Below are 27,945 nucleotides of genomic sequence, written 5' to 3' on the forward strand. Positions count from 1 at the left end.
CCATGAGAGACTATGGACTCTGGGAAACAAACTGAGGGCTTTAGAGGGGAGGCCGGTGATGGGTATTAAGGAGGGCACATACTGCATGGTGCACTGGGTGTTATACGCAAGTAATGAATCATGGAACCTTACATCAAGAACTTGGGATGTATTGTATGGTGACTAACATAACATAATAAAAAATTATTATTAAAAAATGCAAAATAAAAGTGAAAATGGCAAAAATGGATATAAGTTACTCACAACAGAGCAAATACATGAGTAATAATAATTAATAAACATGTGAAAGGATGGTAATACCCAGTATTGAAAAAAAATGCAAAATAAAATTATGTGATATCACTTTATACGATTCAGCTAGCACAAATAAGAGGGATAACATCTAGGTCTGATTAGGTGATAGTGTAAAGGGACTATGTTATGTAATTGCTAGAAATGTCAACCTTTCAACCCAGCAATGTACCCCTCAAAGCACAGTACAGTAAGAGAATGTAAAATCAAGAGTAGAAAAATCGAAAAAATTATGGTAGTACAATCCATGGAGCAAAGTATTAGGAAACTCAATAAAAAGAATTAGTGCAAAAGTGTGTGGCTTAAACAGATTTTTCACAATGTATGTTTTTGTGATAAAGGCAAGAAGCATAAAATATGATTTTATTTTATAAAATAATAACCTAAAAATCCTAATGACTGTGTGTATAGGAGGGAGGGGGATTATGTTTCTATATATATTTATATGATCATGTAAAAAACTATAGAAGGAATCACAAGAGATTATTGCCCCGGTTACTAGGATGGGACAGAGGGAAAAGGAAGGTTAAGAGTACAGTAGAGAAAAACCTTCTTTTTAAAAAATAATTCATTAAATAAAAATGGTAAGTCCTCTTGTCAAAAAAAAAAAAAGGAAACAGGAAAAAGAAATAAAAAAAGATACTAATCAATACGAAAATAAGAGTTCATCACATAAATCACCTTGAAACTATAGAGAATGATGGCTTGTCATCCTCTGAATTTTAAAATAACCATGACAGGAAATAATGCCATTCAAATAACTTGAGAAATAGTTATTTTATCTGAATACTATTTTGATCTAGGCTAATTATGCACTAAAAAATACTTTAAACTTGAAAATTTGAATAACATCATCCAATCAACGAAGTAGTTAGCATGGTAATCTCACGTCTCAGTGCCTTGCACATATTACTTCCTTTATCTACCTACCACCTCTCCTCTCCCCACAAAATACTTCACACAGCCAGTGTTCTAGGTATATGAGAGACAGAGCAAGGGATGAAAATGTCCAGGAAAGGGCCATAATAGACCTGATATGAGATGACCCTGGGAAGAGAAAACACTGGGAAGAGAATCTTAACAAAAAAGTAGCATTTAGTTTAAATGTAATCATGCAAACAAAACCGTATATGGAACCATTACTCTTAGCATATGATAACAGGGATTTTTTTAAAAGAAGACAATGGTCATGATTTTCAAACAATAGCATAATCATACAAAGCAGGAAAAGTGAATTCATATCAATGAATCACCAGGATTTTTTTAAAATGATGAATAATGATTTCTTCAAATTGGACTGCATACCTTAATTATAGGTATTATGAATGTATTTATATAAATTGGCACAAAAGGGTCAGAAAAAGTGGGATACACACCAAAAGAAAAATGGTCAAGTCAGCCCTGCAAACAAATAACAAAAGAAAGTGCTTATAGTCATGTTTAGTCACACTGGTATCTTACTCCAAAATGGCAATTATATATTAATACTTATTTCATTTTTCTTAGTTCATGTTAATTGGGTTTTCCTAGAAAGCATGAAAAAGCAATGACGTTGTATTTGAGATATACATTATATCGAAAAAATAGGACCACACAGAAACCTTAGTCATTTTTAACTCTTTCTTTCCCTATACACCAAGTCCAAATTATTTGTATTTTTACTTATTAAAAGCACTTTAATGTGCTTCTTATTTTCCAAGCCATTATAACTGTGATTCAGTTCCATATCATTCTAGAGCAATAGTCATCATCCCACTAATATTAACAAAGTCCCTATTCCATAATAAGCACAGGAGGAGTACAGGAAATACAAAACTAAAAATAGTGCCCAACTTTAAGGATCTCATGTTGTAGCAGATGACTCAGTGACGCCACTGGGGAACTACAATTCAAAAGAGTAAGTGCAATGACAGTAAAGACCATAAGAAAACAAAGTAGTACAGGGGAGAGATGAAAGATTCTTTGCTTGACCAAATTTTAGCAAGGCTCCTCTGAACCCTCCCCAACAAGGCTCATACATGTTCTTCCATGTAGAATCAAGTTTTAGCAAGAATCCTGCTAAGTGTATTTAGCAAGAGTTCCCCACCTTTAATATCCAATCAAACTCCCCACCTCTATTATCCACCAGATGATATCTGATCACCTTGGCCTGCCTACAGCAAGAATCATATTAGGTTGGTTGACCCAGAATCCCCCCCAGACTTGATGTCTACTCTTAGTAATTTTCCATTCACCAATGCCCCCGTCAATCTTTCTCATTGGCTATAAAACCTCATCTGTTCAGGCTGTATTCAGTCAAGCTCGCTTCTATACTGGAATATCTTCCCTATTACAATGGTTTATTAAGTAAAATACATTTTCATCCCTTTAACTTCTATTCAGCTCTGGTTTTAACAGAGGTAAAAGCATTTATCAAGAGAGTCAAATGAAGTAAAGACTTCAGTAAAGGCTTCTAAAGAGGTAATACATAAACTGAAAACACATGAGGATTTAGTTATTCTATGTAATTGCAGGCAGAATACATAAAATGTATACAAACACAGAGGATCAGCTGTAAATGCTCCTGAAGCTAAAACAGCTAAACAGAAAAGAAAAGAGAGGTGCTATATGGCATAGAGCTACAGACAGGATGAGTATATAACCTGGCTGGACCACGGTAGGTTTGGTTTGTCTACTGTTCCAGCATAATTATTAACAGCATATCTTTTCACCTCAAAAGTATGCCAGTTTAAACAATGATAACCTATATAGCATTAGCTTAAAGTCTGATATGAGTTAAGTCTGAGCTCAGCCATTTACTAGCTAGGCAAACTTGTGGTAGTTAATCTAAGCTTATACTTCCATCATCTAAAGAATAAGGACAGAAAACTAAATTCACAGGATAGTTAGAAGGATAAAATGCCATAATATGAATAAAGTACTTAGCAAAGTACATGGCACATAACATGGGTTCCACTGTAAAGAACCCAAGAGTATATTCTAACTGGGCTTCATAAACTATATAAATAGTTTTTTTTTCTTCTCCCTAACTAAATGAGCTAGAATGAGCTATACCAGTACTTTTCAAAATTTAATGTTCATCATTATAACAACCTGGAGACTGTCTTTTGGTTCCATGGTTTATGTTGAAAAGCATGGTTTTGTTGAAAAAGAAAGTTTCTTATTCACTGATTTGGGATGGGGCCTGAGATAATGCATTTCTAACAACCTCCCCGGTGATACTGATGCTACTAAACCATGGACCAATAGATGGATTTAACAGCACACAATATACTACAGAAGATAGAATTAGTCAACACGAAAACAAGTCAATAAAAAGTACCCAAATCGAAGGACAAAAAAATAACAGAACGGAAATAACTGAAGAGAGTATAAAAGGCATTTAAGACCTGTCAAACGGATCTAATTCACATGTAACAGAATGGCCAAGAATTTTCCAAAGCTAAACGGATACTGACCTACAAATTCAGCAAGATCAGAGAGCCCAAAGCAAAATGAAGACAAAGAAAACAACACATAGGTACACCACAAACAGCTGAAGATGAACAACAGAAAGAAAAATCTTAAAAGTAACCAGAGCATAGAAACATATTACCTTCAAAGAAGAAATAAAAGACTAATAGGTAGCTTTTCAACAAAAACCATGGAAGCCAAAAGACAATGAATGAATAGGACATGTTAAGAACACTGAATGAAAGGGCGGGGCGGGGGGGGGAGGCCAACCAAGAATTCTATACCTTGTGACAATATCTTTCAAAAACAAAAACAAAACAAAACAAAAAGCAAAAAGAAAAGACATTCTCAGATGAATAAGAGCTGAAGGTGTCTGTCAGCAGCAGACCTGCAATACCGAAATACTAAAAGGAGTTCTTTAGGCCGAAGGAAAATGATGACAGACGGAAGCATGGGAGTACAGGAAAGAATAAAGAACAAGGGAAAGGGTAAATACAAAAGAATGACTATTAAAGCAACAATAATGTAAGTGCCCTGTGGTGTTTATGATGTCTACAGAAGTAAAACAACAATAGTACCAAAAGTGAAGAGAAGTAAATGGAGTTAAACTGCTCTCAAGTTCTTGACTTGTTTAGAAAATTATAACACACTAGGCTTAAGATTGTAATAAGCCAAAAATGTACATTGTGATAGCTAGGGTAACCCTAAAAGAACAGTACAAAAACTCTAACACAACATCTAATAAAAGAGATTTTTAAAAAATTAAAAATACAACAATCTTGAAAAAGAACAAGAAAGTTGGAAAACTCACACTTCCTGATTATAAAACTTAACTACAAAGCTATAATAATGCAGAGAGTATGGTACTGGCATTAAGACATATAGACAGCAGAACCGAAAATCCAGAAACAAACCCACTCATGTATGGCCAAATGATACTTTGGAAGGGTTCTGAGACTACTGAGCAGGGAAATCATATCTTCTTCATCAAATGGAGCTGGGATTTGCATGTAGATATCCATTTGTTACTGGCTTTTTACACTTCCTATAATATTTACAAGGTTCATCCGTGTTGTATCATGTATTTGATACTATTTAGCTGAATATTATTCAGCCATAAAAGAATAATGTACTAATACATGGTACGACATAGATGAATCTTAGAAACACTATATAAAATGGAAGAAGTCAGTAACACATAGATACTCACATGCAAAAGAATGACACTGGACCTGTACCTCAAACCAGCTGCAAAAATGAACTCAAAGTGAAGAAAACTACAACAATAAAACTCCTAGAAGAAACTACAAGGGCAAATCTTCATGAACTTGGATTTGGTAATGGATTCTTAGATATGACACAAAAACACAAGCAACAACAACAAAAATAATAAACAAGGTTTCATTAGAATGAAAAATCTGTGCTTCAAAGGACACTACCAGATTCAGACAGTGAAAAGACAAAACATAAAATGGGAGAAAAGACTTCCAAATCATATATTCGATACAGATCTGTATCTAGAAAATACAACTATTAACTCAACAACAAACAAACAAAAAGCCTTTTAAAAAGTGGACAAAGGATATGAATAGACATTTCTCCAAAGACGCACAAACTGCCAATAAACGATGCAAAGATACTAAAAAAATTGGTAATCAGGAAAAAAAATCAAAACTACAATAAGATAGCATTTTATACCCATTAGAATGGATATAAGTTTTATAAGGTCATATAACAAGTGTTATCAGGGATGTGGAGTAATCAGAACCCTGACACACTACTGGTATGAATATAAAATGGTGCAGCCACTTTGGAAAACAGTCTGGGAGTTCCTCAAAAAATTAAACATAGAGTTACCATTTGACCCATAATTCCACTTCTGGGTATACACACAGAAGTAAAATTGTCCACACTGTACACAACATTGTACACAATGTTCACAGGAATATTATTTATGATAGACAAAGACTAAAAGAGCCAAAATGTCCAGCAAATGATCAATGGTTAAATAATGTGTGGCATCATCCATACAGTAGCATATTCTTCAGCCATAAAAGAATGAAGTGCTGACAGATGGTACAATATGGATGAACTTCACAAAAATTGTATGAGTAAAATACTCTGGAGTTTCTCTTCAGATCACATAAATCTTTCACCTTTTACTAAAGATTTCCATGGCAGGGGGCTATTATATATGAGTATAAAAAGCTAGTAAGAAAAGGCCACATATTATATGATCCCATCTATATGAAATATCTAGACAAACAAATGTATTGAGACAGAATATAGATTAGGGGATGCCTGAGGCTGGAGAGGGATGAGGGGGTTGAAGAGTGATAGCCAATAAACACAGAGTTTCTTTTGGGGTGAAAAAATGTTCTAAAAGTGACTGGTGATATTAAAAACCACTGAAAGGTACACTTTTAAAAGTATGAAATGTATGATATGTGAATCATTTATCATTAACATTTTTTCAAAAAAACACAATGAGATACAACTTCACACCCACTAGTATGTCATTCATCAAAAAGACAGGTAATAACGAGTGTTGACCAGGATGCAGAAAAACTGGGACCTTCATACACTGCTGGTAGAAATGTAAAATGATGTAGGTGCCTTGAAAATATTCTGGCAGTTCCTCACAAAGTTACAATATGACTCAGGAATTCAACTCCTTGTCACAAAAAAACACATATGGTATGATTCTGTTTGAATGTTCCAAATAAATTCTTAGAGATATAAGTAGAGTTGTTGTTGGGGGAGCTGGGAAAGAAATGGAAAATAATTTCGATGGGTAAGTGGTTTCCTTCCGGGGGTGCTGAAAACTGATATGATAGTTGCATGGTTCTGTGAATATACTAGAAATATTGGACTTTTTAACGAAGGAAGAAGAAAGAGAAGGAGGAGAAGATCTCAAAAGCAGCTAAGTAAATCACCAATTACCTAACCACGTGCCAGAACGAAGTCCATTACTATTTAAAGAATACAACAGGGACACCTGGGTGGCTCACTCAGTTAAGTGTCTGCCTTTAGCTGAGGTCATGATCCTAGGGTCCTGGGATCGAGTCCCACATCGGGCTCTTTGCTCAGTGAGGAGCCTGCTTCTCCCTCTGCCTGCCTCTCCCCCTGCTTGTGCAGCATGCTCTCTCTCTCTCTCTGACAAATAAATAAATAAAATCTTTTAAAAAAAAGCTACTTCTGAAAGAACAAAAGAGAAAGAAAGAAAGAAAGAAAGAGAGAGAGAGAGAGAGAGAAAGAAAGAAAGAAAGAAAGAAAGAAAGAAAGAAAGAAAGAAAGAGAGAGAGAGAAAGAAAGAAAGAAGGAAAAGAAAAATCCAGCAGGCAACAATGTAAATTGCAAATTTATATCACAATACCCAGCATCCAACCAAAAATTGTAGGCATTCAAAAAAGCAGGAAAATATGACCTAAAACCAGAAGAAACATCAATCAGTAGAAGGATACCTGGAAATGACAGAGATGGCAGAATTACCAATTAACAAAGTTAAATCAGGTACTGCAATATATTTCATCTAGTAAAGAAGGTAGAGCAAAACATGAACATGATGAGGCAATGGAAATTATTAAAAAGCAATCCAAATAAAGCTTCTAGAGTAAAAACTGCAGAAAAAAGATAAGCAGACGTGAAGACATAGCAATAGAAACTTACCATTTTGCCCTAGTACCCCAAAATTTACATCCTTTTCACATTCAAAATATATTCACTCCATCCAGCAGCCCCAAAAGTCTTAACTCATTCCAGCATCAACTCGAAAGTCTCAAGTTCACAGACTCATCTGAATATCAACTAAAGCATATTTGGGTGAGACTCAAGGTACCATTCATTCTTAAGCAAACTGCACTCCTGTGAATCTGTGAAATCGAACAATTTAAATGCTTCCAAAATATGATGCTAGGACAGGCATAAGATAGACATTTCTCCTCCAAAAGCGAGCAGAATAAAAGGAGTGACAGGTCCCAAGCAAGTCTAAAACCAAACAGGGCAAATTCCATTAGACCTAAGGCTCAAGAATAATCCTCTCTGACATGACAATCTGTTCTCCTTGTCCACCAGGGCAGAGGTCTTGCCTACAGGACACACTGGGACAAGGTTTCTGTCCTTGTAGCTTTACCAAAGGTTAGCCCCAATGCTTCCGGCTGCCCAGCCCCAGTGGATTTGTGGGGCTCCATCCTTTGAAATCATGCTCCCTGGGCCTGTGCACTCTTCCCTGCTGGAAACGCACACTCCATCAAGGTTTACCACCTGAACCCTGTGGCGGGCAGCGGCTGGACTTCGAGAGCTGCACCTGGGGCAACCAAGGAGCTCAGCACCTACAAAGCCCTCAGTGTGAGGCAGCACCAGGCAGCAAGCAGGTCTCCAAGCTCTGGCAGCTCTTGCTTTGAAAGCATACTGCCATATAAGCATTTTTAAAGATAAAAAATAATACATTATATATGTACATGGCATTAGAGTAGCATAATTGAAGTGATGATCTATTAACAAGGAGAAAATAATTTTTTAAGGTATTTACCACAAGCTTTAGAAGCAGCAACACAAATATCTTCCGCAACATACTCCCCAGTTGGAAACTTCAGATACTCTCCTTCAGCTTTCTCAAGAGAATGATAAAGATACACCTGTAGGAGCGGTTCTATGTCCTTCACGGGATTAGCGTTTCCAGGAATATCACCATTCTGATGTACAGGAGATACGGATGTTCCTTCCATTTCTGTCATTGTAAGGCAAGCCATTCCCATGCAGAATTTTTTTCAGAACATTTGCCTATTAAGAAAAAAACAGTAAGTTACAAAAGAAAGTGATACTGATAAGGCATCCCTCATATACAAAGAAGGCTTCACTGAAAGCAGTGACTTTGTTAAATTCATTAACTGAATAAATATTGTGTACTACTATATACAAAGCACAGTGAGAGACATTGACATTATAAACTTCCTGTGGACAAGGACCATAAAGCTGAAGTTTACAACTTAACTGAGGAAACCTAATACAGACATGTAATATTAACAAAACAAACAACAAAATTAGTCACAGGCAACAGGAGAAGGGATCCCACTAGGCAACATAAATTCTCAATAAATGAATTACTGTGACAATTGCTCATTGGTGTCTAGAGGGGGTAAATAACATTTCAAACTGGGTTTAAACTGGTGAGTTTTATTAGAGAGGTCACATTTAAAAACTGATTCTGTACAACAGACTGGATTTATATGAATGACAGAGTAGAACTGTGCTGAGAAGTAGGAAGGTACAAGATCTATTCTAATTTACTGGGCTGAAGTACAGTATTTAAGAAGTTATACCATTTAGGAAAGGATTTTTAAAAAAGATATTTGTGGCAAACTGCAACTACATACCCAAAATACATTTTTCCTTCTTCCTTGATAGAGCCCAATTTCTTTGGGGAGAGCAACATACTCTCCAAAGAACTGTACTTCCCCACAGATGGATAGCCATGTGAACCAGTTTCAACAAATTAGATTTAAGTGGAGGTTGCTTGGTGGTACTTCCAGGAGCACTCCTTAAAAGGAGGCTGACTTGGCTTCCCTTCTGCTTTTTGCTTTCCCCCCTTTACTTTCTTCCTACCTGCCTCTGAGCATAAATATAGGGTAGGACAGTCACTTTAAAACCATGAAGCAACCAGGAAGGAAATGACAAAAGAATAAAAGACCTAGCAAACTTAAGCATCCAAATCAATGTCGAGAATCACCTATCTACCACCAAACATCTTATAATTTGTAAATGAATGCAATCTTAACTGTTATAACGTGCAAAACTAAGAAAACTCTGAATATCAGATCAAAGAATTTAAGGGGCATTTGGCTGGCTCAGTTGGTAGAGTGTGCAACTCTTAATCTCAGGGTCGTGAGTTCAAGCCACACGTTGAGCATGGAACTCAATAAATAAATACATAAATAAATAGATCAGATCAAAGAAGTTAAACATTATCCTACAGTCAATGATCAATGAGAAAGCTGAAACCGAAACAGTTAAAAAGCTACTTCAATAGTCTGGATAGTAGTAAGATCCTGAACTGAAACCGCCAACAGTTGAATGATGAATGGTAATGTGACAGCAAGAATTCAGGCAACCTGGTAACAAACTGAATACAGAAGAAGCCAGGAGTCCAGGTATGGGATGAGTAAGTCACAGGAGTAAAAGGCACAGCACAGAGATTACAGTTAATACTATTGTAACAGCGTACAACAGTGCCATAGTGCTGATGGCTAAGCTTGTGGTGAGCACAACGTAACGTATAGAGATGCTGAATCACTATGCTGCACACCTGATACTAATGCAACACTGTGTACAACTATACTCAAATTTAAAAAAGGTGTTTTTAAAGCCAGGAGTAAAAGACAGCGGGAAGATTTCAGGTTTGGGAGATCTATAATACCATTAACGGAAACGAGGAAATGAACACTTTGCCCCTTGACACTGGCAGGTGAGGAGAATCAAGACTGCTGCTTTACGCACTTTTGTTTAGAAATGAAAGTAGGGCAATTACACAATAATTTAGCTAGCAGCTAAAACATGAGATTGATATTTGAAACAGCTAAAAATCTGACCACCTTTCGCATAGATGTACTCATTTATTTTTTTTTAAAGATTTTATTTATTTATTCGACAGAGATAGAGACAGCCAGCGAGAGAGGGAACACAAGCAGGGGGAGTGGGAGAGGAAGAACCAGGCTCACAGCAGAGGAGCCTGACGTGGGGCTCGATCCCACAACGCCGGGATCACGCCCTGAGCCGAAGGCAGACGCTTAACCGCTGTACCACCCAGGCGCCCCTACAGATGTACTCATTTAAATCACGAGCAGAGCCATGTGAAGGGAGAAAGGGAAAATGATAGCAAACATCTGCATACAGCATTTACTGACTGCCAAGCACTATACTAAGTATAGACATTAGAGGAATGAAAAACTATGATTAAGTGAAACGCAAGGTGAAATTTAGCTCTGTTTCTAACTATAAGGACCTTAATCGATTAGAGGAAATACTAGAGTTAATACTTAGTTCTTCAAATAACTGGGGACTTCCAGTGAGTAGAGAAAAAAGAAACAAGAAACTGGCAATTGTTAAAACCACAAGATTTTTTGAAGTCCACCTGCTATTGAATACACAAACCTAAACAATTTTAATTCGTTCAAAAATAACAATTTTTAAAAATTTTTTTTCATTTATTACACTCTTTTTTACTCAAGTAGAGAACACCATCTAAAATGAACTCCTAGCCATTAAGAGGCAAATTTGCAAGAATTTCATCAATTTGTGCTCACCATTGTTTTGGATCCTATGCTTTCCTTCTGAACTTTTTTCTGCTGAAATGTGTCTTTTAGACTGGTATCCAAGATCTATAAAGAACTTCTCAAACTCAATACATGAGAAACAAATAATCAAATAAAAAAATGGGCAGAAATCAGGGAAATTCAAATCAAAACCACATTGAGATACCACCTTACGCCACTTAGAATGGCAAAAATGTACAAGACAGGAAACAACAAATGTTGGAGAGGATGTGGAGAAAGGGGATCCCTCTTACACTGTTGGTGGGAATGCAAGTTGGTACAGCCACTGTGGACAACAGTGTGGAGGTCCCTTAAAAAGTTAAAAATTGAGCTACCCTATGATCCAGCAATTGCACTACTGAGTACTTACCCCAAAGAGACAGACATGGTGAAGAGAAGGGCCATATGCACCCCAATGTTCATAGCAGCATTGTCCACAATAGCTAAATTGTGGAAGGAGCCGAGATGCCCTTCAACAGATGACTGGATTAAGAAGATGTGGTCCATATATACAATGGAATATTACTCAGCCATCAGAAAGATTACCCAACATTTGCAGCAACATGGACGGGACTGGAGGAGATAATGCTAAGCGAAGTAAGTCAAGCAGAGAAAGACAATTATCATATGGTTTCACTCATTTATGGAACATAAGAAATAGCAGGAAGATCAGTAGGAGAAGGAAGGGAAGAATGAAGGGGGGGTAAACAGAAGGGGGAATGAACCATGAGAGACTGTGGACTCTGGGAAACAAACTGAGGGCTTCAGAGGAGAGAGAGGTGGGGGATTGGGATAGGCCGGTGATGGGTAGTAAGGAGGGCACGTATTGCATGGTGCCCTGGGTGTTATACGCAAATAATGAATCATGGAAACTACATCAAAAACTAAGGATGTACTGTATGGTGACTAACATAACATAAAAAAAATTATTATTAAAAAAAAAAAAAGAAATGTGTCTTTTAGTAAGTCTCTCGAGGCCCTAATGATTTTTTAGTTGTAGTCTGTTTGAAAAAAACCTTTTTCCTACCATACTGAAATATAACTGACAAAATTATAAGACACTAAGAGTATATGACATGATGATTTACATTGTATACACTGTGAAATGATTCCCCAGCACTGAGTTAGCACATCCGTCAGCTCATGAAGGTACTTTTTTTTACTCCAGTGAGGACACTTAACTTCTATTTTCTGAGAAAAATGTCAATTATACAATACAATTTTCACAACTATAGTCAAATTATATTAGATCTTTAAAACTTATCTATCTTATAACTGAAAATCTATAGCCTTTTACCAATTTCTCTCAAATCCCAGCCCCTAGCAAGATTTTCCTACCATCTGTTTCTTAAAGTTAGACTCTTTTAAAATTACACATATAAGTGGTACCATGCAGTATTTGTCATTCTAACTTATTTCACTTGCCCCTGAGATTCTTGCACGTTGTTGCAAATAATGTGTACTCCTTTTTCAAGGCTGAATAATATTCCTCTGTGTATCTGTGTACATACTTCCTTCTTCTTGATTTGTTTTTGATATCCTATACAAACCCATACAACCTACTGATAACAATTATAAACTCTAGAACAAAACTACCCTAAAAACACTGAAGACATTGACAAGCAAACAAAAGCAGACAGGAGCTGGAGGAGATGTGACCCTCGACCGAAGGGAAAACACTGAAGTCCACATTTATCCATCTTTTATCCTGAGGGAACTACAAAGTCTTTGTAGTGCCCAAGTGGTTGCTGGAAAAGAGGACAGAGCTCTTATACAAAGCTGTAGTCTTACTGGCTAGAAGAATCAAGGAATAAACTTTGGAGCTGCTAAATCAGATAGAAATTGAAGGCAGAAATCCTGGGAAAAAAAAGAGAGTTGAGGGGCTGACTCCTGAATCCACATGCATGTGATGAAAATCCAAAAAGCCCAGGGAGAGGGAATAAAAGAAATCTAGAAATCTAAAAGAAATAGGAAGAGATTTCATTAGCTACCTGTCCTGGAGAATCAGAGTTTGGATGTAGAAAGAATTGGTAAACACTCAGCCTTTTCATTGAAACTCCAGAAAAGCTACATTTGAGGAATAGGAGCCACATACCAGAAATAAGGACAAAACTGGAATGGACAGTCCTAACAAAGCCTAATATCAAGTCTCCACAGGATCAAGGTGAACTTCTAGCTGTTAGAACAAAGCTCTACACTTTGAAGAAAGACTGAAATCCACATCACCCAGAGTTTATACAAGATATCATCCACAACAGACAACAGTCAACTGAAACTTATTTAACATAAAGAAAAAATGTGATATAGAGTCAAGAGATAAAATATGTAGAAATGGACTGACTGCAAACTCAAATGTTGGAATTTATTTTATAAAATATGTTTACTATGATACACGTGTAGAAGAATCTACATTAAAAGATAAATGCATGAAGATATAGAAACCATAGGACTTCTACAATACTGAGCAATCTAACACATGTGAACAAGACAGAAGAAATATCTGGAAAAATATTCGCTAAATTTTTTCTAAATTTGAAAACCTCAAACCATGACTACAAACAGTTCATGTATCCCCAATTCGTAAAAATCCATATCTAGCCATATCATAATCAAATTGCTAAAAATCAAAGAGAAAAATCTTAAAAGTAGCCACATACATACAGGAGAGCCACGATAAGACTTACAACTGACATCTCTTCAGAAACAATGGAGGCTGGCAGACAATATGCTGCTGGGGAGGAAAAGGAGATGTTTAACCTAAAATTCTATAGTCCACAAAAATGACCTTTAAAATTTAAGATAAACAAATATATTTTCAGATAAATGGATGCTGAGAGAACACATCGCCAAAAAAAAAAACCCCAAACTTTAAGAAATGCTAAAAAAAAGTTCTCTGGATTAAGGCAAATGATACCAGATACGAACTTAGATTTGTAGAATGGAATGGAGACCTCAAAAATAGTAAATACGTGGGTAATTATAACATTCTATTTTTCTTTCCTTTCTTAAATTCTTTAAAAGACCATTAACAAGTGTTTAAAAGCATGATAACAATGTACAGTGAAATTTATAATAGATGTAAAAGCAAAAGAGATGACAAAAGTAGCCAAAAGGATGAAAAGGAGTAAAATAAAAAGTACATGTGAATAAATTCATGAGAGCTTGGAAAAATAAGAAACAGTGCTATCAGCAAAATCCGAAATTTCAAAGAACTGATGGAAGATAAAAAGTAGACAGGAACAGATGACAGAGACAGTAGAATGGAGGAAATAAAGACTCTATTTAAAATACACACAGAAGAAGGTATTAACAGGCATTAAAAATAGTCTACACAAACAAAAACCATAAATACGCAGTGATAATCAAGGATCATCATATATTGGAGGTGAAGGGGGACAGGAAAAAAAGCATAAAAGAGGAGGGGGAAAATGAGCAGCAAAACAGCTAACTCCAGAAGAAACAAAGATAATACAGTGTTTTGAATACCTATCATTTACATCGATGTGGATGGAACTGGAGGGTATCATGCTAAGTGAAATAAGTCAATCAGAGAAAGACAATTATCATATTGTTCATATGGGGAATATAAGAAATAGCACAGAGGATCATAGGGGAAGGGAGGAAAAACTGAATGGGAGGAAACCAGAGAGGGAGACAAACCATGAGAGACTCTTGATTCTGGGAAACAAACTGAGGGTTGCGGAAGGGAAGCTGGGGGTGGGGGGATGGGGTAACTGGGTGATGGGCAATAAGGAGGGCACATGATGTGTTGAGCGCTGGGTGTTATACACACTGATGAATCATTGAACACTACACCTGAAACTAATGATGTACTATATGTTGGCTAATTGAATTTAAATTTAAAAAATTATCCTTAATATCCTCAGAGAGATTAGGAATATTTTGAAAACATAAAGCATCATTAAAGGTTCATTTAAAAGGAGCAGATAAAGAAAATAGTTAGCTACAAAAAAATTATGACAATTCAATGAAAACACTGAATAATACAACTGAAGATATCAAATAATTTGGAAGGCAAATTCAAGACAAACTCCTGATCTCCTAGATCAAGAGAGAGAAATATGAGCAAAAAACTAAGAAAGAGGGGGGCAATAATCAAGAAAGTGTAACTCTAAGAGCGCTAGATGGAAGAAAAAAGAACATAAACAAGAAAAAACATTTAGAAATCAAAAGAAATTTCACTGGTGTTAAAGATGCCTAGGTTCACAGTAAAGAATCTTCTGAGAGGAGATAAGGTTTGGTTTTAAAAAGATTTTTACTTACACAGATAAAAATAAACAGTCAGAACACCAAAGATAACAAGGAAACTCTAAAAGAGTTCAAATTTTAACTCTGAGTACTCAGAGCTTCCACCTATACATATAAATATGGCTCATGAAAATACATATGCACTGAGATTGGTCTATCTTTAAATTCATACAAATGGGCCATTAGTGCTGCTCACCTATAAATTTGTATTTCCTGAATCCATTTACTCTCCCACTTTTCTAAACTATCTCATACCTTAGCCTTTCTCCTCTATCACCAAAACTGCCACTCCAACTCCTAATTACCACCTCCTATATTTCACTGAAAAATATAGTCAAAAGAGAACACCAACGACACATCCTTTTCAAATGCACCTGGAATATTCCTGAAAGTAAACCACATGTTACACTATAATGCAATTCTCAACAAATACTAAAGGAATATACTCAAAATATGAACAATGGAGCAAGCAACCATTTTATCTCCATAAGACCCATACTGTTGGCTTAATGTTGTATATACTATGATTAATTTACATAATTCTTAAAAATACTGAAGAAATAACAACGCTGAGAAGATCACATAAAAAAGTGAAACCAACCTTTATCACTACCCACTCTTTTTACTCTCTGAATCAACACTCTTAACAATCTGATGAGAATTAATTAAGAAGTGCATTTAGAGATAGTCCAAGATGGCAGAGGAGTAGGAGACCTTAGTTTCATCTGGCCCCAGGAATTCAGCTACATAGCTATGCAATCATTCCGAACACCTGTGAACTCAACAGAGATCTAAGAAAAGAACAGCGCAACTCTACAAATAGAAAAAAGACCACCTTCTGCAAGGTGGGAGATGCGAAGTGAATCCGAGGCAATATATGAGGAAGATAAACCTTGAGGGGAGGGAGCCTCCATAAGCCTAACCAGAAAGTGATACAACAGTGGAGCACAAAATCAGAACTTTCCGAAGTCTCTGCTCTAGTGAGGGACGTCCCTGCCTGAAAGGTGCTCAGCTGGTGAAGTTGGGCAGAATCCTAGATGGGACAGTGTGGTCTCAGGAACCCTGGGTCACAGGAAGACCGGGGGTGCCTGAGTGTGGTAGAGTTCCCAGGCATTAGAATAGGGAAGTCGGGGGCCATCAGTGAGCCCAGGAGTGGGCTCTCAGCTCGGAGTAGCCATGTATCCTGGACCTTGGCAAGGTCGGGGAACTGCTCTCAGAGCAAGGGCCCAGCAAACAGTGTATTAAGAGCAGAAATCAGTGGTGAAAAAAAAAGTTGGCTTTTTAAACATTAATAAAATTGATAAAACACTAACAATGATTTTTTAAAAAGAGAAAACATAAATGACCAATATCAAGAATTGGAAATTAGACACCATTATCAGAGTTTCAAATATTAAAAATATATATTAATATAGGAATATCCTCCATAATATTTGAAATTTTTGAAGAAATGAACAAGTTTACTGAGAAACACAACTTAACAAAACTGACAAAGGAAGAAAGATAATTTCAAAATTCTAATATTTATTAAATATACTGAATATATATCTTAAAACTCTTCCACAAAGAAAATTTAATACTCGTTGACTTTCTTAGTGAATTTTTCCAAACATCTCCAAGAATAAAGAGCTTACACAAACTATTTCAGTAACTAGAAATTAGAAAACACTTCTCCACATATTTTAAGGATACAAACATAATACCAAAATGTAATAAGGTTGTGACAAGAAATATTATATGTAAATATCTCTTATAAACATATATGAAAAAAAACAATAAAATACTAGCACATTGAATCTAGTAGTATTTTAAAAAGCTAACAAATCCTGACTGGGTTCGTGTACCCCAGATATACAAAGTTATTTTAACATTCAAAAATCAATCAACAGAATTTACCACATATTAGAATACATGAGAAAAGTAATATATGACCATTTCAATAGATGTAGAAACTGACTGATGAAATTCAATAATGGTTTGTGATTAGAAACTCTCAGCTAAACTAGCTAAAAAGCAAACTTCCTCATTCTGATAAAAAGTAACTATGAAAGATCTTGAATTAAAATACCTAATGGTGCAATATTGATCTCATCCTTCTTGAATTCAAAAACTTAATATCTAACATCATGACTTCCACTCAACCTTTTAACGCTCAATAAGGCAAGAAACAGAAATAAAAGGTATAATTAGAAAGGAAGAAGTAATACTATCATATTCACAGATGATATGACTACATATGCAGAAAAATTTAAAGAATATAACATTAAGTGAATTTAGTAAGCATAGTACCTACAAAATCAATATACAAAACTTAATAATTGACTTCCTTATACCAGAAACAACTTAAAAAATGAAGATTAAAAACAGTATCACTAACAATAGTAACAAAAAGTCAAATCTTTAGGAATAAATCTATTGAAATATCTATAAGAATTCTGTAATAAAAACTATAAAACATTGTTAGAAAAAATAAAGGCCAGCTGAAGAATAGAACACATAGATATAAGACTACAGGAAAACTCAATATTGATCAGTTATCAACTCCTCTCTAAATTGATCTATAGATTCAACACAGTCCCAATTAGAATCTTGGCAGTTATGGGAATTTACAAGTTAACATCTACATGGAAGACAAAAGATTACAAGAGTCAAAATAATCTAGAAGAGCTAACATAGAGGATTTATGTGACCAGACATCAAGATTTACTATGAAGTTAGAGTAATTAAGTCAAGTTGGTATTGGCATAAATACAGAAAAATAGACCAAAGGAACAAACAGAGTTGAGAAAAATATCCACACATAAGGTAACCTAACTTAGAACATATGTATCAACTGCATTTTGGTGGAGAAATGTTGGTCTTCACAATAAAAGTTTCTCAGTCAAATGACTTTTAAATGGCAAGGGAAAACAGAAATGTTGACCTCCAATTTATACCATACAATGATATTGAGATGGATAACTCACCAATATGTAAACAGTCATACAATAAACATTCCAGGAAAAAAATGAATACCTTCATGGCATCTCGTAAAACAAGACATTAAAAAACTACAATAAATAGATTTATATATTAGACTTCTTATATGCATATAATAGTTTCAAGTCACATGAAGCAAAAAGCTAAAGAGAGAAATAGGCAAAACAACACTAATAGCTAAAATTTTAATACTCCTGTCCAGAATTAACAAAAATAGAACAGATGGAAAAAATAAGTAAGAATTTTGAAGACCTGAACATCATTAACCAGCTAAACAGTTACAGCACGCTATATCCAACAAATGCAGAATGTACATCCTCTTCAAGTGCACATGGAACATTCACTGTTATATCATGTGCCAGTCTCATCTATAAATTTAGTGAATTCGAAAAGATTAAATTTGAAAAGCCTGAATTTATAAGAATTATGTTCTTGAAAAGTACAAGACATTGATGAAAGAAATTGAAAACAAAAATGGAAACATATATTGTTCATAAACTGGAAGAATTATTAATGTGAAAATGTACATATTACCCTAAGGAATCTACAAATTCAATGAAATCCTCATCATAATACCAAAGGCATTATTCACAGAATTAGAACCCTAAAATTTACACGGAACAACAAAAGACCCCCAAATAACCAAAGAAATCTTGAGAAAGAAGAACAAAGCTGGAGGTATCACTCTCCCAGACTTCACACTACAGTACAAAGCTATAGTAATCAAAGCAGTAGTATGAAAACAGACACACCGATCAAAAGAATTAAACAGAGAGCCCAGAAATAAACCTACACATATATGGTCAATTAGCCTATGACAAAGGAGGTAAGAATATATAATGGAGAAGGACAGTTTCTTCAATAATTGGTACTGGAAAAACTAATCCACTACACACAGATAAATGAAACTGGACCACTATCTTACACCATATACAAAAATAAATTCAAAATGGGTTAATAACTTGAATGTAAGACCTGAAACCATAAAATTAGTAGAAGAAAACATGGACTGAAGCTCTTTGACTTTGAATAGACATTGCCAGAGAAGACATACAGACAGCCAACAGGAACATGAACAGATGCTGAGCATCACTAATTATCAGGGAAATGCAAATCAAAACACACATATTACCTCACACCTGTCAGGCTATTGTCAAAAAGACAAAAAATAGGGGCGCCTGGGTGGCATAGCGGTTAAGCGTCTGCCTTCGGCTCAGGGCGTGATCCCGGCATTCCGGGATCGAGCCCCACATCAGGCTCCTCTGCTATGAGCCTGCTTCCTCCTCTCCCACTCCCCCTGCTTGTGTTCCCTCTCTCGCTGGCTGTCTCTGTCTCTGTCAAATAAATAAATAAAATCTTTAAAAAAAAAAAAAAGACAAAAAATAAGTGTTGGTAAGGATGTGGAGAAAAGGGAACCCCTGAACACTGTTGGTGGGAATGTAAATTGGTACAGCCACTATGGAAAACAGTGGCTATACAAGTTTGCATTCCCACCAACAGTACAAGAGGATTCCTCTTTCTCCACACCCTTGCCAACACCTGTTGTTTCTTGTGTTGTTGATTTTTAGCCATTCTGAGAAGTGAGGTGATATATTTTGATTTGCATTTCCCTGATAAAAGGTAATGTTGAGCATCTTTTCATATGTCTACTGGCCATTTGCATGTCTTCTTTGGGGAAATGTCTGTTCATGTCTTCTTCCCATTTTTTAATTGGGTGATTTGGTTTTTGGGTGGTGAGTTGTATAGGTTCTTTACATATTTTGGATACCACCTCTTATCAGATACGTCATTTGCAAATACCTTCTCCCATTCGGTAGGTGGCCTTCTAGTATTGTGGACTGTCTCCTTTGCTGTGCAGAAGCTTTTTATTTTGATGTAGTCCCAATAGTTTATTTTTGCTTTTATTTCCTTTCCCTCAGGAGACATACATAGAAAAAATGTTGCTACGGCTGATGTCAGAGAAATCACTGCCTGTGCTCTCTTCAAGGATTTTTATGGTTTCAGGTCTCACATTTAGGTCTTTAATCCATTTTCAGTTTATTTTTGTGTATAGTGAAAGTGGTTCAGTTTCATTCTTTCACATGTAGCTGTCCAGTTTCACCAACACCATTTGTTGAAGACACTGTCTTTTTCCTATTGTATAGTCATTCTTTTCTCCCTTGTCAGAGATTAGTTGACCATATAACTGTGGGTTTATTTCTGGGTTTTCTGTTCTATTCCATTGATCTATAGGTCTATTTTTATGCCAGTATCATACTGTTTTCATTACTATAGCTTTGTAGTATAATTTGAAATCTGGGAGAGGGATACCTCCAGCTTTGCTCTTTTTCAAAATCGCTTTGGCTATTCTTTGGTTCCCTACCAATTTTAGAATCATTTGTTCCAGTTCTGTGAAAAATGCTGTTGGTATTTTGATAGGGGTTACATTAAATCTATACATCATTTTGGGAGTATAGACATTTTAACAATATTTGTTCTTCCAATCCATCAACATGGCCTGTCTTTCTTTGCATCATCTTCAACTTCTTTCATCTGTGTTTCGTAGTTTCCAGAGCACAGGTCCTTCACCTCTTTGGTTAAGTTTATTCCTAGGTATTTTGCTAGTTTTGGTGCAATTGTAAATGGGATTTTTTTCTTAATTTCACTTACTACTGCTTCACTACTAGCACACAGGAATGGAACAGATTTCTGTACATTGATTTTGTATCCTGCGACTTTACTGAATCCATTTATCTGATCTACCAGTTTTTGGTGGAGTCTTTAGGGTTTTCTATACATAGTATCATGTCATCTGCAAAAGTGAGAGTTTTACTTCTTCCTTACCAATTTGGATGCCTTTTATTTTTTTATGTTATCTAACTGCTGTCACTAGGAATTCCAGTACTATGCAAGTAAAAATATTGAGATTAGACATCCTTGTCCTGACCTTAGGGGAAAAGCTTCAGTTTTTCACCAATGAGGATGATGTTGACTGCGGGTTTTTCATATAAGGTCCTTATTATGTTGAGGTATGTTCCCTCTAGATCTATTTTGCAGAGGGTTTTTATCATGAATGAATATACTTTGTCAAATGTTTTCTCTGTGTCTATTGAAATGATCATATGGTTTTTATACTTTCTCTTATTGAGGTGCTGTATCACACTGGTTATTTTGTAAATATCTTACCACCCTTGCACCCCAGGAATAAATCCTGTTTGGCCATGGGATATAATTTTTTGAATGAATTGTTGTATTTGACTTCCTAATATTTTGCTGAGGATTTCTGCATCTATATTAATGAGAGATACTGTCCTGTAGTTCCTCTCTCTCTCTCTTTTTTTTTTTTTTGTGATGTCTTTATTTGGTTTTGGTATCAAGGTGATACTGGCCTCATAGAATGAATTTAAAAGTTTTCCATCCTCTTTTATTTTTTTGGAATAGTGTGAGAACAATAGGTATTATTAACTCTAAATGTTTGGCAGAACGTGCCTGTGACACCCTCTGGTCCTGGGCTTTTGGCACGGGGATGGGGGCAAGGGCGGGGGTGGGGAGGTTATTACAGATTCAATTTCATTGCCGGTAACTGGTCTGTTCAATTTTTCTATTTCTTCCTGCTTCAGTTTTGGAAGGCTAGAGGTTTCTAGGAATTTATCCATTTCTTCTAGGTTGTCCAATTATTGGCATATAGGTTTTCATAATATTCTGTTACAACTGTTTGCATTTCTGTTGTATTGGTTGTTATTTCTCCTCTTTCATTAGTGATGTTGTTTATTTGGGTGTTCTCTCTCTTTAGATGAGTCTGACTAGAGGTTTATCAATTTTGTTGATCTTTTCAAAGAACCAACTCTTGGTTTCATTGGTCTGTTCTATTGTTTGGTTTTTTTCCTGGTTTCTATATAATTTATTTCTGCTCTAATCTTCGTTATTTCCTTCATTTTACTAGGTTTGGGTTTTGCTTAATCTTTTTCTACTTCCTTTAGGTATAAATTTAGGTCGTTGAGATTTTTCTTTGCAAGTATTGTTATGAGCTTATCTCTTAGAACCACTTTTGCTACATACCAAAGATTCTGGCCTGCTGTGTTTTCATTTGCGTTTGTCTCCATGTATTTTTTTATTTCTTTTTTGATTTCTTGGTTGACCCATTCACTGTTAAGTAGTGTATTATTTAACCTCCATGTATTCGTGCTCTTTCGATTTGTGTGTGTGTGTGTGTGTGTGCGTGTGACTGGCTTCCAGTTTCATAGTGCTTTGGTCAGAAAAGGTGTGGTATGACTTCAATCTTGTATTTGTTGAGGTCTGTTTTGTGGCATAATATGTGATCTATGCTGGAGAATGTTCCACGTGCACTTGAAAAGAATATATATTCTGCTGTTTTAGGATATAATGTTCTGAATATGTCCATTAAACCCATCTGGTCCAGTATGTGATTCAAAACAATTGTTTCCTTGTTGATTTTGTTTGGATCATTTGAACACTAATATAAGTGGAGTGTTAAAGTCCCCTATTATTTTTGTATTACTATCAATTATTTCCTTTTTGTTATTAACTTTTATGTCTTAACTTTTACGTATGTGCTACCATGTCAGATGCATAAATATTTACAATTGTTATATCCTCCTTTTTTTAAAAGATTTTATTTATTTATTTGAGAGAAAGAGACAGAGCATAAGCAGGGCAGAGGGAGAAAGAGGAGCTGAGTCCCTGCTAAGCAGGGAGCCCGACATAGGCCTTGATCCCAGCACCCTGGGATCAGGACCTCAGCCAAAAGCAGACACTTAAATGACAGAGCAACCCAGGTGCCTCTACAATTGTTGTATCTTCTTGTTGGACTGTCCCCTTTATTATTATATAGTGTTCTTCTTTGTCTCATTACAGTCTTTGTTTTAAAGGCTATTTTGTCTTATATAAGTATTGCTACTCTGGCTTTCTTTTAACATTCATTTGCATGATAAATGTTTCTCCACCTCCCCATTTTCAATCTGCAGGTGTCTTTCAGTCTGAGAGGAGTCTCTTGCACGCAGCATATAGACGGGTCTTACTTTTCTTATCCATTCTGTCACCCTATCTCTTTTGATTGGAGTGTTCAGTCCATTTACATTCGAGGTTAACATTGATATGTATTTATTGCCATTTTGTTATCTGTTTTGTGCTTGTTTCCATAGATTTTCTCTGATTCTTTCTTCTCCTGCTCTCTTTCATGGTTTGTTGGCTTTCTTTAGTGATATACTTGGATTTCCTTCTCCTTATTCCTTGCATATCTATTACTGGTTTTTGATTTGTGGTTACCATTAGGTTCACACATAACAACTTCTTCCTATAGCAGCATCTATATTAAGTTGATAGTCACTTAAGTTTGAACCCATTCTTTACTCCTCTTCTCCCACCCTAAAGTTTCAGGTATATTTAGGTAATGTCATATTTTACATCCTTTTATTTCTTTATAAAAGTTTTTGTTTGTCTGAGAAACACTTTATCTATTCTTCTATTCTGAATGATAGCCTTGCTGGACAGAGTGTTATTGGCTGCAGATTTTTCCCTTTTAGCACTTTGAATATATCACGTCACTCCCTTCTGGCCTGCAAAGTTTCTGCTGAAAAATCCACTGATAGCCATACGAGGTTTCCCTTGTATGTAACTGTCTTCTCTTGCTGTTTTTAATTTTTTTCCTTTATTGCTACTTTTTGCCATTTTAATTACTATGTGTCTTGGTGTGGACCTCCTTGGGTTGAATTTGGGGTGAGGGAGGGATCTCTGTGCTTCCTGGATCTGGATATCTGTTTGCATCCCCCAATTAGGGAAGTTTTCCACTATTATTTCTTCAAATAAATTTTCTGCCCACTTTCCTCTCTGTTCTTCTTGTGAGAGCCCTACAATGTAAATGTTATTGTGCTTGACGGAGTCCCTGAGTTCCCTAAGACTATTCTGAATTTGCAGAATTTTCTCTCCTCTCCTTTGCTCAGCTGGGTTCCTTTCCATTACTCTGTATTCCAGATCATTAATTCATTCCTCTGCTTCACCTAGCCTGCTATTTATTCCATCAAGTGTATTTTTTATTTCATTTATTGTGTTCTTCATCTTTGATTGGTTCTTTATCTTTTTTTTAAGGGTCTTTGGGATTCAACAAAAGTGGTTCTAACAGGAAAGTTTATAGCAATACAAGCCTACATCAAGAAGCAAGAAAAATCTCAAATAACCTAACCATATACCTAAAGGAGCTAGAAAAAGAAGAACAAACAAAATCTAAACCCAGCAAATAATAATAAAGATTACAGATAAATTATACAGAAAGTAAAAAACCAATAGAACAAATCAATGAAACCAGGAGATGGTTCTTTGAAAAGATCAATAAACTTGATAAACTATCTCAGAAAATAGGGATTAAATACATTTCAAAACCACAGCAATACAAGCAATCTTTAAAAGAACTAGCAAAACCTAATTAACGGTTCTAAATTATTCAGTAATTCATGCAAAAATGTATTGACTAACTTCTCACTAAAGCAGGAATAATGACTTTTGTATCTTTGGTGACTTCAGGATGGGTGACTGCACACCATAGGTTCTTCCCCCAGATCTCAAAGAGCTACGTGGAAGGAGGCATTCTGCTTCCTCAATAATGCCTTAATATTTTAAAGGATTAGCAATCTAAGGACCTTTGTTCCTCCACAGCAAAACTGTGTTCCTCAACAGATCTGTCAATAAAAACAAATGATATCTACTTATACTCACTCACCTGCCAGTTCCCTTTTTTTCAGTTCAGAACTAGTCTGGAAAGTGATGTTATTCAGTGAGCTCTCTCAAAATTCAACACCAGTGATGGTCTAGGCACTATTCCAGGTGCTAATGATACAGCAGTTGACATAACTGAAGTGGTTTGCCTCCTTGTGCCTTACATTTTAGCAATTCACAATTAAGCAAAGACAAATCATAGGGTATAAGAAAGTAGCTTTAAATATGAAGAAAGTATTAAACCAAAATAAATATATATCAATTAATACTGAAAATGAAGAAATATATCATCTCAGATTGGATTACAAATCAAAGTTCAATCTTTCATGATTTTCAACATCTAACACATTCAAAGCAATTCAGGAGTGGCAAAATTAGATTTAAGTTTACAATTACTCTAGAATTTTATCTATGAAAGCAGCATACCATGAAAGAGATCTATTTTCAAAGTGCATAATGGACACTGCATACAAATGGTTTATGTACCAAGATGGAGGAAAACCTCATATTTTTTTAAAAAGGAATATGCAACAGCCCTATAAATAATGAAATAATGCCAGAAAACAACAATCATAGAAAAAACAATCTATCAACTAAAAATTAAGGGGGGGAAATCTCTTTTAAAGCTGACGCAAACATTTTTCAGTGCATTATGAAAAATAGTAACATTTGAATACAGCTATGTATAAGTACAAATGGGGCAAACCTAAAACAATATTCACATGAAAGTATTAGTCTTAAATATACATTAATTTTAAAATGATTAAATTAAGCACATAGCTAAAGATGTTTTAAAAAATGAAAATCACCTGATGAAATCCATAAAAGGAAATTAATTCAGGGAAGTAAAAAATGAAGTATTTACAACAAAAAATAATAAAAACATAAGATGTAGATCACCATGCCAATAGAATTTTCTAAGATAAAGGAAATGTTCTGTATCTGTACTGTACAATACAATAACTGCTACACCTGTGGTTACAGAATACTTAAAATTTGACCACTACCACTGAGATATGGAGTCTAACTATTTAATTGTATTACTCTAAATTTTACAGTTACATGTGTTGGGTAGTTAAATTATTAGACAGTACAGATCAAGGATCTTAGGGTAGAAAGTTAAAATAATTAAGTAGTTCAAGACCAGAATGGAAAGAGGACACAAACAGCCAAAAATGGGAAAGGAAAATGGTAAAGCAAATATTGACACAATGAAATATAAAGATCATAAGAAGCTGCTTTGAAGGGCACCTGGGTGGCTCAGTCGATTAGCCGCCTGAATCTAGGTTTCTGCTCAGGTCATGATCTCAGGGTCCTGAGACTGATCCCCACAAAGGGCTCCACGCTCAGCAGGGAGTCTGCTTGTCCTCTCCCTCTGTTCCTGTCCCCACCTGCAGTGTGCACACACACACTTTCTCTCTCAGGCGCTCTCTAACTAATAAATAAACTCTTAAAAAAAAAAAAAAAAGCTGCTTTGATGTGACAGATGTCTAAAGAGAGATAGAACTTACATAATTTTAAGGATTGAGGCCAGTTCACATCTCACTGTTCGGAGGACATACCAGGACTCAGAGTAGGAGGAGATGGTGAAGCCAAAGAGATTCTGTGGCAAGTTCCACAGGTAAGCAGCCAATTCCTCTTCTTCCAATGTCCCAAATTTGTCTGTTTCTTCTTAGAACAATGACTCTTTGGCCTCCCTTATACCCGGAAAACTGTTAGTAAACCTAATAAGGGTTACATTCCAAGGGAACATACCCTGACTGGATAGACGCTAAACATAATCAGGGCTTCAGCTTGTGGGGCACACCCTATTCAATTTGATTGGTTCTCCAGACTAATACAAAATTATAACCCTCACACAAAATGGAGAGCAGAGATGTAAAGACATTGTGACGAGATATTAGGAAGATCCATTCATTTCTTTACTCCTTCATAAATACTTTTGAGTGCATTCTATGTACCAGGAAACATTCTATGTCTTGGAAATAAAGCAAGGCATCAGATACAATGGGAATCTATGGACATGAAGCTGGAAGAGATACGACCTTAAAAATAAAATTTAAAAGAAGTTTTACTGCTGGGCACTGACCACAAAATCCTTTCAAGAAAATGTTAAGAACTGATTAATTATCCAAAGAAAATGGAGAAAATGATGTTATACTTTGCTTATTGGCTAATGGAGAAATAAAAATGTTACTACATACTAAAAAAAAAGAAAGAAAAACCATCAAAAAAGGAAAATTTTTAAGATACAGCTAACACGGTGTTTAAAGGGAAATGTGTATCTTTAAATGCTTATGGTAAGGAAGATGATCTGGAATCAATGATCTAAACTTCCTAAGTAGCTAAAAAAAGAAACCAGAAAAAGGAGAAGAAAGTAGGCATGACGAGCAGAGAAAACAACAGAGAAAATCAATAACACCAAAAGTCAGTTTTGGGAAACAACTAATAAAATTTACAAATCTTTAAGCAGAATGGTCAATTTTGAAAGTCAGAAAAAAACCCACGAATTATCATTAGCAGGAATAAAAACAGAACATCCCTACAGATCTTACAGATAGTAATAGGAAAAGGATCTATAATGATTTATGCCGAATGATTTCAACAACTTAGATGTAATGGACAAATTCCATGAAAGACAGAAATTACCAAAACTGATATAGGAAGAAAACAGAAAACATGAATTGTATCATATCTGTTCAATGAATCAAATTTTTCATTAAAAATCTATCCACAAAGAAAACTCCAGACCAAATCAAGTTCACTGGTAAAGTCTGTCAACATTTAAAGAAAAAAAAAAATTCTATACAAACTCTTACCAAAAACAGAGAAACAGGAAGTACTTTCTAAATCATTTTATAATCATTACCCTGATGCCAAAACCACATGTGAGTATCACAAAAGACAAATGTTTCTCATGAATATAACAAAACAA

The 27,945-nt window shown here is 35.5% G+C and overlaps 1 protein-coding gene and 1 pseudogene across 4 annotated transcripts in view; one reads left to right on the forward strand and one right to left on the reverse strand.

The window, feature by feature from the left end:
- Positions 1-27,945, reverse strand: part of JAK2 (Janus kinase 2) — a 193,101-nt gene that overhangs the window by 76,200 nt on the left and 88,956 nt on the right. For all 4 annotated transcript variants that reach the window (XM_087858812.1, XM_045772374.2, XM_045772375.2 and 1 more), the window contains one exon: positions 8,276-8,526. In XM_087858812.1, coding sequence (XP_087714938.1) covers positions 8,276-8,501 — 226 coding nt within the window. In that variant the 5' untranslated portion in view covers positions 8,502-8,526. The remainder of the gene's footprint in view (positions 1-8,275; positions 8,527-27,945) is intronic.
- LOC123776569 (U5 spliceosomal RNA) lies at positions 5,861-5,952 on the forward strand (annotated as a pseudogene).

The sequence above is a fragment of the Ursus americanus genome, chromosome 34 (genome assembly GCF_024610735.1).
Source record: "Ursus americanus isolate L20-20 chromosome 34, mUrsAme1.1.p, whole genome shotgun sequence".
In the NCBI taxonomy this organism is placed as follows: Eukaryota; Metazoa; Chordata; class Mammalia; order Carnivora; family Ursidae; genus Ursus; species Ursus americanus.